Source organism: Cebus imitator, unplaced genomic scaffold, assembly GCF_001604975.1.
Source record: "Cebus imitator isolate Cc_AM_T3 unplaced genomic scaffold, Cebus_imitator-1.0 Scaffold34, whole genome shotgun sequence".
NCBI lineage: Eukaryota > Metazoa > Chordata > Mammalia > Primates > Cebidae > Cebus > Cebus imitator.
In genome coordinates, this window is record NW_016107349.1 from 10137020 (window position 1) to 10147706 (window position 10687).

Consider the following 10687-nt stretch of genomic DNA (forward strand, 5'->3'; position numbering starts at 1 on the left):
AAAAAAAAAAAAAAAAAAAAGGAAAAGAAGAAGTAATTATTCCTGTAGTTCACCTATGATATCTATAACATCCTACCTTGTCATATACACTTTTTTTAGGTGCACTCATGCATTCATACAACACATAATTATTAAGTACCTACTACTGATCTGTACATCCAACAAATATTTATTGAATACCTATCATATTTTGGACCTGTGCTAGGGGCTCACTATGCTACAATGAATAGACAAACACTGCCCAACCTGATGGATATTACAGTCTAGTAAAGGAAGATCACAATATTACACAAGAAATTACTCTCAATTATGAGAAATAGGATGAGTGCGGTGGCCCATGCCTGCAATCCCAGCACTTTGAGACGCCGAGGCAGAGGATTGCTTGAGCTCAAAAGTTTGAGACAAGCCTGGTCAACACAGTGAGACCTGTTCTCTAATAAAAATTTTAAAAAATTAGCTGGGCCTGATGGTGCACACCTGTAGTTCCAGCTACTTGGGAGGCTGAGGCAGGAAGTCGAGCCCAGGAGTTTGAGACTGCAGTGAGTTATGACAGTGCCACTGCAATCCAGCCTGAGCAAGAGAGTGAGATCCCGTTTCAAAAAAATCAAAAAAATTATGAGACACGTTACAAAAAGTGTAGAAACTACATGAGAGGATATAACAGAGGTGTAACACTCAATTGGGCACATAATTTAGAATTATGTCACATGTGGCACATAATTTAAAATTACTTTTTGTTGTTTAGAGACAAGGGGACGTCCCCCCCAGAGTAGGATGCAGTGGCACGATCATGGCTCACTGCAGTCTCAAACTTCTGAGAAGCGATCCTCCCACCTCACCCTCCTGAGCAGCTGGTACTACAGGTGTGCACCACCAAGCACGGCTAATTGTTTTTTTTAAGAGATGGGAGTCTCCCTTTGTTGCCCATGATGGTCATGAACTCCTGGGCTCAAACCATCCTTCCACCTACAGGCGTGAGCCACTGCTCCTGGCCAGGATTAATTACTTTTTAAATGAACTCACTATGTACCCCAATTTTTAACAATGCAGCTCTGTCGGAAAGGTCTGGGGCTTAAGTAAAATGTGTAAAGCTATCCCTTGATAACACAGTAGGCCCACATCACTGGGTGATGTGCACATCCAGAGAGAAACTGATTAGGATTTGGATACGAGTCCCCTAGCTCTAGGCCTGCTACATAATACCAACCTAATAAGCATTTCAGAAATAAGTGTAACAGGAAAGGAAGGAATATGTAATAAAAGCATTCTGCATTTGTATCAAGGGTTTCTTTGAGATGTTAAGTATCATTATTGCCATTTTAAAGATGAAGTAACTGAGGCTCGAAAAAAGAACAGGACCTAACAACATCCTAATACAGAAGTCCCAGCTCCAGGGCATGTACATGTACCCGTCTTTCTCCACCCCTCCATAACTAGAACCTCGGCCCAGAAGAATCCTTTGGGCCCCAGACCTCGAAGAGGTCCTGAGCCCTTCCCAGAAGGCTTTGCAGTGCCGCGGAGAACCCTGGGATATAAATGGATACACAAATCCAAGGTAAAAGTCTAGACCTGGGACCGAGAAACAACCTCTTATGCCCGCCAAATACCTTCTTCGGCTCATTTGTGTGCTTACCTTTCCTGGAGCTCCCACTATCGGGGGCCTCCCTAACCCCCGCAAAGGCCGGGAACAGCGCCATGACCACAGGCCGCACCGCCGTTCCTCTCTACAGAAATGGCGCCGACGAGCAAGCGCCGGTCCGAGGACCCCGCCATCGCGGTGCACTCTGGGAAGTGTGGTTTTCCCGGCGATTTCTAGGGCCTGACCCCGACGCGGGAGGGGCGGGGCCCAGAGGGGAGGGGCGTCATGGCACGGGGACAAGGCGGGGCAGGGAGGCAGGGCAAAGCAGGACAGGGCGGGGCCAAGGGGGGCGGGGCAAGGAAAGAAGGCTTCCTAGTGCTTGGGGCACTGCGAGAACCCGAGCCGCGAAAACCCGGGGAGGGAATTGTTCATCGCGGAAAGGGATTGAGGAAATTGGGATTCCAATTCGACCCGTAAATTTAGACCATCCCTTGCTAACCGGGTCAACTTAAATGCTCTAAGCATTAGTTTCCTTATCTGCAAAATGTTGAGAAGATTAAACGAACATATTTATAAAGGGCCTAGCATTGAGTCCGGCCCATGAAAAGCACTTAATATATGTTAGCTGTTATGTGAGTTATGATTGCTAGTTCGGTTCAAAATCATGTAAGATATCCAAACTTCAGTCAGGTTGCCATATTAAATGCCCCAGAACACGGAAAAATGGAAAGTCCCATCAAGTTCAAGAGTCTTTTGATAGTTAGAAAATATCCATGAAGTATTCTTGACTCCTGTCCCCACCCCCCCAAAAAAATCTAATTACACCTGCTATCAGAAATAGAGAATAAAGGAACAACTTAGAAGACTCTGTACCACCAAGAAACAATTAGCCAAATCTAGAATGTGGGAAATTACAGAAAACAACCGTGTTTCCTTAACACATCGATGGCTTTAAGAGGGCAGGAGACTAATAGATTCGAAGATCTTACAGACACGTCAAGCAAATGCAATATGTGGCCTCATGATGATTCTGATTGTTCAAATTGTAAAAAGACCTTTTTAAGATAGATGGAGAAATAAGAAGGTAGGCAGAGTACAAGCAATTCACAAGTAATCCTTGTGAATTCTGTTAGATGTACTAAGGTACTAACGTCACCCAGGTGACCTTTATTTATTTATTTATTTATTTATTTATTTATTTATTTATTTTGAGACAAGGTCTCCCTCTGTCACCCAGGCTGGAGAGCAGCGGTGTGATTTCTGCTCACCCTCAAACTCCTCGATTCAAGCAATCCTCTCACCTCAGCCTCCCAAGTAGCTGAGACCACAGGCATACACCACCATGTCTGGCTAATTTTTTTTTTTAATAGGGACAGGGTTTCACCATGTTGCCCAGGCTGGTCTTGAATTCCTGAGCTCAAGCAATCCACCCCCCTTGGCCTCCCAAAGTGCTGGGATTACAAGCATGAGCCACCACACCCAGCCTGAGATGACTTTTTAAAGTTCTTATATATTAGAGATATATACTGAAGTTTTTGCAAGTGAAAATAGATAGATAAATGAAGATATATTTATTGGGATCCCAGGGAGTTAAAGATCTTTTAGTTAGATAGGAAATCCATTAGAAACCAGAGGTGCAAATGTAATCATCTAATCAAGGGTTGGATGGACTCTGATGAAGGCTGCAGACCTGCATGAGAATTAGTTTCTGAGTCCAAAATAGATGCCCTTAAAGCTTTGAAGTCCCTGGCAGAGTACTTACAAAAATGAGCTTAGTATGACAATAGGGGCAGTAATTCCTGTATGTCTGCAACTTTAAATCTCAGGCTCTGCCAAAATCTTTGACTCTAAGTTACATCAATTAATTGGGGCAGCATTTGTCTTTCTTAGCAGATCACTTCAGGTAACTGGGATGGAAATAGTCTATCCCAATGACTCCTATCCTTCCACCCCAGAAAAGTAAGAATTAATATGGAAGTTTTAAGAAATTAAAACCATAATAATGTTTCTGTAATATGAATAAATCTGGGTATATTAGGTATATTGTGTACTTACAAATGTATAAGAGAATGTGGCTCAAGAGACCCTCCTCATAAGAACAACTGAAAGAGGATAATCAAGTAACTGATATAGATTCCTGATTTTAAGTTAAAATCTTTTTGTGTTTGTTTTGGTTTTGAGACAAGGTCTCACTTTCTCACCCAGGCTGGAGTGCAATGGTGTGATCATGGCTCACTCCAGTCTTGACCATCTGCCTCAGCATCCCAAAGTGCTGGGATTACAGGTGTGAGCCACCGTGACCAGCAGTAAATTGAAATCTTAATGAGGTTTAAGCAGTTTCAAGATATCCAAGAGAATCTAAAGCTCACCATATTTGTAAGTGTAATTGATTAGTTTTATAAGAATAATAGGGTCCTATCGCAGGAGCATGAGGGAGGCTGCAGATTCCATTTCAAGGCAGCTCTGAGCTCACAGAATAGACACCATGAGCAAAGCTCACCTTCCCTAGTTGAAAAAAACTATGGACGAGAAGTTAGAAGCCTTGGAATGAGTATAAATAATGGCTGTTCAACAGAGAAGTCCGTGTCCCCTCTCCAGAGGGCCTGTTTTTACTATGATATAAAAATCAGGTCATGTACTTTCTTTCTGTTTTTTGTGTGTGTGTGTGTGTATGTGTGCGAGACGGAGTCTCACTCTGTTGCCCAGGCTGGAGTGCAGTGGTACGACCTTGGCTTACTGCAACCTCCACCTCCCAGGCTCAAGTGATTCTTGTGCTTAAGCCTCCCCAGTAGCTGGGATTACAGGCACCTGCCACCACTCCCGGCTAATTTTTGTGTTTTTAGTAGAGACTGGGTTTCACCATTGGCCAGGCTGGTCTTGAACTCCTGACCTCAAGGATCCGCCTGCCTTGGCCTCCCAAAGTGCGGGGATTATAGGCGTGAGCCACTGCATGCAGCCAGGTCATTATACTGGAAAGCAGTCACAGACAAGAACTACATAAGTGAATGGGCATGGCTGTGTTCCAATTAACTTTATTTATAGAAAAAGGCAGTGGCCACAGGCCAACCCCAAAGAGTCATATAATATATTGGACAGTGTTTAACCACCTTTATAAACTGAAACACACTATGAAACTAAAGACCCCTTAAAAATTATTGCTAAAACTTATTAGACTTATAAATGAAATAACATTTGTAAGCTGAACTTGAATATTTAAGAGTATTACTATTCAATTAAAACATTTATTCCTTTTTTTTTTTTTTTTTTTTTTTTTTTTTTTTTTTGAGGATTCTGCTTTTGTTGCCCAGGCTGGAGTGCAATGGCACAATCTCAGGTCACTGCAACCTCCACCTCCCAAGCAATTTTCCTGCCTCAGCCTCCTAAGTAGCTGGAATTACAGGCATGCACCACCACACCTGACTAATTTTTGTATTTTTAGTAGAAATGGGGTTTCACCATATTGGCTAGGCTGGTCTCGAGCTCCTGACCTCAGGTGATCCACCTTCCTGGGCCTCCCAAAGTACTGGGATTACAGACATGAGCCACTGCACCCAGCCTAAAACATTTATTTCTTTATATCCAACAACTGCTCAGGAAATGAACAGGGCAGAGGAACAGGTTGAATACCACCAGGGGATGCAATCAACAAAACCCTGATTGTGGGAAACTGTGTTAATCAAACTACCGGGTTTCTTCAATAAATGAAGTACAAGGGAAAAAAATAATGCGAGAGAGCCAAAGTGGGAGGTTATGGTTTCAAGATTTGTCCCCTCCAAAATTCACGGTGAAACCTAATCACCAGCATAATACTATTAAGAAATGGGACCTGGGAGGCTGAGGCAGGAGAATCCTTTGAACCAGGGAGGTGGAGGATGTGGTGAGCCAAGATCGTGCCACTGCACTCCAGCCTGGGCAACAGAGTGAGACTCTGTCTCCAAATAAATAAATAAATAGAAGTGGAGCCTTTAGGAAGTGATTAAGTCATGAGGACAGAGCTCTCAAAGAGCTGGAGGTGACTAGTGTTGTTCCCTTTTTGCCCTTCCACCTTCTTCCACGTGAGGACATGACAACATTGGTGACATCTTAAAAACTCAGAGAGGCCATCCCCAGACGCCAAACCTGCCTGCACCTTCATCTTGGACTTCCCAGCCTCCACAACTGTGAGAAATAAATTTATGTTATGTATAAATTTCCCAGTATCAGATATTTTGTTATACCATCACCTACAGACTAAGGGACTTATAAGTTCAGAAGCTTGAGAGACATATTGACCCTACATAGTATTATACAGATCTAATTTGGATTCTGATTCAAACAGGTGATCCGCCCGCCTTGGCCTCCAAAGTGCTTGGATTACAGGCGTGAGCCACCACGCCCAGCCGCAAGGCAATTTTTTACTTCCTGCAGGAAGGATACTTCTACCAGCCATCTTGCCACGAGAGTACAACAAGCAAAGAAAAAGCAAACATATTTATCCTTTATGCGTTTGGGATTGTCTTTACTACTGCATCTGATCTCCATTGGTTGCGGTCAGACCTCACAATCTAATTAAAACTTGATTGGCTAACAACTTAAAAGTTTTCCAGCTGGGCATGGTGGCTCACGCCTGTAATCCCAGCACTTTGGGAGGGCAAGTCGGCGGATCACGAGGTCAGAAGATTGAGACCATCCTGGCTAACATGGTGAAACCCCGTCTCTACTAAAAATACAAAAAATTAGCCGGGCATGGTGAGCACCTGTAGTCCCAGCTGCTCAGAAGGCTGAGGCAGGAGAATCGCTTGAACCTGGGAGGCGGAGGTTGCAGTGAGCCGAGATCACACCACTACACTCCAGCCTGGGTGACAGAGCAAGACTCTGTCTTAAAAAAAAAACAAACAAAAAAAAAACTCTTCTAAACAGTTTACAAGCAGTGGAGAACAAAAAGGAAGTCCAAATAAGGAAGGGGCATAGGCTGTGAACTGGGACATGCCTGTGAGCACGTCCAGCATAGATATCTTGGTTAAAGCACAAGGGCATAGAGTATACTATGTGCCTGTCAGCCTGTGTAACAGCTACCTAGGATGGGGCTTAACAAAGAGTTATTAGTAAAAAGCAAGAAGGATTTATTATTTTTTTTTCCACAACATAATAGAAGCACTGTGATTTGTAAGGATTTATTCTTTAACAAGAAAAACTTCGAAGATGAACTTTTCTACTTCCTACACCCAGGCATAGTGGCACAATCCTTTGGTCCCAGCTACCTGGGAGGCTGAGGCAGGAGGATTGCTTGAGCACAGGAGATCAAGGCTGCAGTGAGCCATGGTGGCACCACTCCAGCCTGGGCAACAAAGTGAGACCCTGTCTCAAAAAAANTCGTGATCCACCCGCCTCGGCCTCCCAAAGTGCTGGGATTACAAGCGTGAGCCACCGCGCCCGGCCTCCAGTCTCCATTTAAAACCTCCTTTATCTTGTTGACTTTTGTCTCTCTGGCAATTCTCCTGGCCAGAGAATGGGCTGGTTTCTGTCTTCCCCCTCGTATTCCCCTCTGTACCTTTCTTCCTTGCCTCCTCTCATTGCCAAAAAGAGGGAAAGTGTGAATTTTTTCACCTGTAAATTGCCAGTTACAGGGGAAAGTATCCAAAGTAAACTTGTTTTCACCTTATTTAGGAATACAGAGAGGAACTATTCTCTCCTACCATTTTGCATGATAAATGAAAAGTTTTCAATACAGAAAAGTATAAAAAAGATGGGAAATGATCACCCATGTTTCCATTATCCAAAGACAAATATTATTTTGGACTTTCTTTTGTTTTATATTTTATTTTATTATTATTTTTTATTATTCAGACAGTCTCCATCTGTCACCCAGGCTGGAGAGCAATGGTGAGATCACAGCTCACTGCAGCCTCAACCTCCTAGGCTCAAGGGATCTTCCTGCCTCAGCCTCCTGTGTAGCTGGGACCACAGGTGCACATCATCACACCAGCTAATTTTTAAATTTTTGTGGAGATGGGGTCTCATTTTGTTGCCCAGGCTTTGTTTTGTTTGTTTAGAGATGGAGTCTTGCTCTGCTGCCCAATCTGGAGTGCAATGGTACAATCATAGGCCATTGCAGCCTCAAACCCCTGGGCTCAAGCGATCCTCCTGCTTCAGCCTCCTGAGTAGCTGGGATTGCAGGTCTTTCTTTCTTTTAGGGTTTCCCAGTGTCTTAGATTATGGATAAATTTTTTCATCATAGTTGTGAGTGCTCTTCCTCTTAATGTTATACATAGCATTTCTGTTTTACTACAAACCTCATAAACATGTATTATTAGGTTGGTGCAAAAGTAAATGCAGTTTTTGGCATTCCTTGGTAAGCTTTTTGCCATTCCTTTCAATGAGAAATGGCAATGGAAGTAATATTTCATTCGATGGATGGAATTACAACATACTTAACCACTCCCTGTAGTCAGATATTTAGCAAACCTCACCTCTTATGTCACCTCATCAATGTTATCTTTGAGTTCTCCAAACTGTGAACTGGCTGGTCAGGATTATCAACCATCGTATTTTATTTTATTTTTTGAGTCGGAATCTCGCTCTGTCACTCAGGCTGGAGTGCAGTAGCGTGATTTCAGCTAACTGCAACCTCTGCTTCCCGGGTTTAAGTGATTCTCCTGCCTCAGCCTCCCGAGTAGCTGGGATTACAGATGCCTACCACCATGCCAGAGCAATTTTTGTATTTTTAGTGAAGACGAGGTTTCATCATGTTGATCAGGCTGGTCTTGAACTCCTGACCTCAAGTGATCCACCCACCTCTGCCTCCCAAAGTGCTGGGATTACAGGCGGGAGCCACTGTGCCCTGCCAACCATAGGATTTTAAGTTGTAGCTTGTCCACCAGCAGCCAAGAGAGACACTGGTGATAATGGACAGCCACTTCACTGGAGAATGAGGAATGAGATAGAGATAGGAAAAGAGCAACCAGGAGGGGCACAATGACACTTTTTTTTTTTTTTTTTTTTTTTTTTTTTTTGAGACAGAGTTTCGCTCTTGTTACCCAGGCTGGAGTGCAATGGCACGATCTTGGCTCACCGAAACCTCTGCCTCGTGGGTTCAGGCAATTCTCCTGCCTCAGCCTCCCGAGTAGCTGGGACTACAGGTGTGCACCACCATGCCCAGCTAACTTTTGTATTTTTAGTAGAGATGAGGTTTCACCATGTTGACCAGGATGGTCTCCATCTCTTGACCTCTTGATCCACCTGCCTCCTGCCTCGGCCTCCCAAAGTGCTGGGATTATAGGCGTGAACCACTACGCCCGGCCTTCCCACTCAGTTTTGGAGAAGGATATTATAGAAAAAGGAATAGGGGGCTGGGCATGGTGGCTTATGCCTACAATCCTAGCACTTTGGGAGGCTGAGGTGGGTGGATTGCTTGGGCCAAGGAGTTCGAGACCAGCCTGGGAAACATAGTGAAACCCCGTCTCTATCATTTTTAAAATAAAACTAAAGAAAGAAAAAGAAATAGGTAGTGAACATGTTTTGTTTTGTTTAATTGGCAGGCTCCTTTCTGAATCCACAAGAAGTCTTATCAGTACAATGTGGTCTGGCTGTCCCAGTGCCATCTGACAGGTCAGGGTAAGTGCGAGACCCAGCTCCGTCATGTCCTTAGTTGATAAGTGTTCAACCCAGCTCTAACCCAAGCCAGACCAAGCAAAGTTCTTTTCCATGAATTTTGGAACTAAAGCTGAAAGGGGAAAAGTTGCCTCTCTTTGTATATCTAGACTGCAAGATATAATAGTCCAGGAGCTGGGGGAGATCCAGAGTAAACTGCCTGTGGAGAGAGAAGGATAAAATCAGAAGTGAGCTGGACAGGAGGGTCCCCGGGGTTTTGGAACTCTAATTCTAATTAAGCCTGGAGCTCAGCCTCATTCCTTTGCTTGGGTTCTAGGAAACAGCCCAGTATCCTTATATTACATCTCAGATTTCAGTAAACAAATTCAAGTTGATTTCTGTCACTTGCAACCAAGAGTCCTAAATGATACATAATGAACAAGTGAATGAATAAATAAATGATACTGTTTCATCACTCAAAGTCACAATCCCAGAACCTGAGGGTACTCCAATTATTAATAGTTTGAATGACAAATGACATTTTTAAAAGGATCTACTCAGAACATGTATAAACAAACTCCATTCATTTTGAGAGGGAAAGAATCCTCACTGACTAATCAAGAAAACTGGAGAAACGGGTCTATCAGCTCCAACCATCTTAAGGAATTTTCTGATAGTTCCCATGAAGTCAAATGAAAGAAAATGTACCCTTTGGAAATCAGAAATATCAGCAAGGAAATAAAAGAGCCTGAGCCGCTTCATTGGTGTGATCTTTTTTCTGTTTTATTTTATTTTGTTTTGTTTAGGGATGATGGAGGTCTCAGGCTGGAAATGTCTTAAGATGTGGACACAATCCCAAGGAACAGATCTTCAGTCATAGCTGAACCCACCTATTTATGCCTAACTCACAATTCGCGCACTCTAGAACCTGCTAAAATATGTAAGGTTTTGAAAAGTTATGCAGAAATTAGAGAAGAATGACATCAATAACTTAATAAGTGTACTGCCATCTAGAATAATCATTAAGAGAACCCTGCTTAGGTTTACTGTCCTATATGGAGGCTGGTGTATTCTGGATGAGGACATTTTTAAGAGCCTTCGATAAGAGTGATTTTAACCAGTTTTAAAAGGTTAGATAAATCTTCTCGGGTAGCTTACTCTTAAACTAGCACTTCTTCCCAAAATGCTCTGAAACAATTTTCAGCTTTTGTGATTATAGCTCTTCCAGAAGGTGGTAAGTAAAACATATTACATTGATAGTGAAAGAGAGCAATGAAACAACACAAACCTCTTTTTAAAAAATAATTTAAAAATCGGCAAATAGTTAAATCCCTCCTGTTCAGGCTGCTTTTCTTGGACTAGAAAAATGACATTTTAAGAACTGGTTTAGTCCCAGTCTCCATTTATTTTTTATTTTTATTTTTATTTTTTTTTGAGACGGAGTTTCGCTCTTGTTACCCAGGCTGGAGTGCAATGGCGCGATCTCGGCTCACCGCAACCTCCGCCTCCTGGGTTCAGGCAATTCTCCTGCCTCAGCCT

At 43.1% G+C, this 10687-nt stretch overlaps 1 protein-coding gene across 3 annotated transcripts in view; it reads right to left on the reverse strand.

The window, feature by feature from the left end:
• Nucleotides 1-1927, reverse strand: part of NRDE2 (NRDE-2, necessary for RNA interference, domain containing) — a 55680-nt gene extending 53753 nt beyond the window's left edge. For 2 of the 3 annotated variants that reach the window (XM_017524641.2, XM_037737118.1), the window contains exon 1: nucleotides 1634-1927. In XM_017524641.2, coding sequence (XP_017380130.1) covers nucleotides 1634-1697 — 64 coding nt within the window. In that variant the 5' untranslated portion in view covers nucleotides 1698-1927. The remainder of the gene's footprint in view (nucleotides 1-1633) is intronic. The other variant, XM_017524642.2, reaches the window with a different exon arrangement.
• Nucleotides 1928-10687: the final 8760 nt, after the last annotated feature.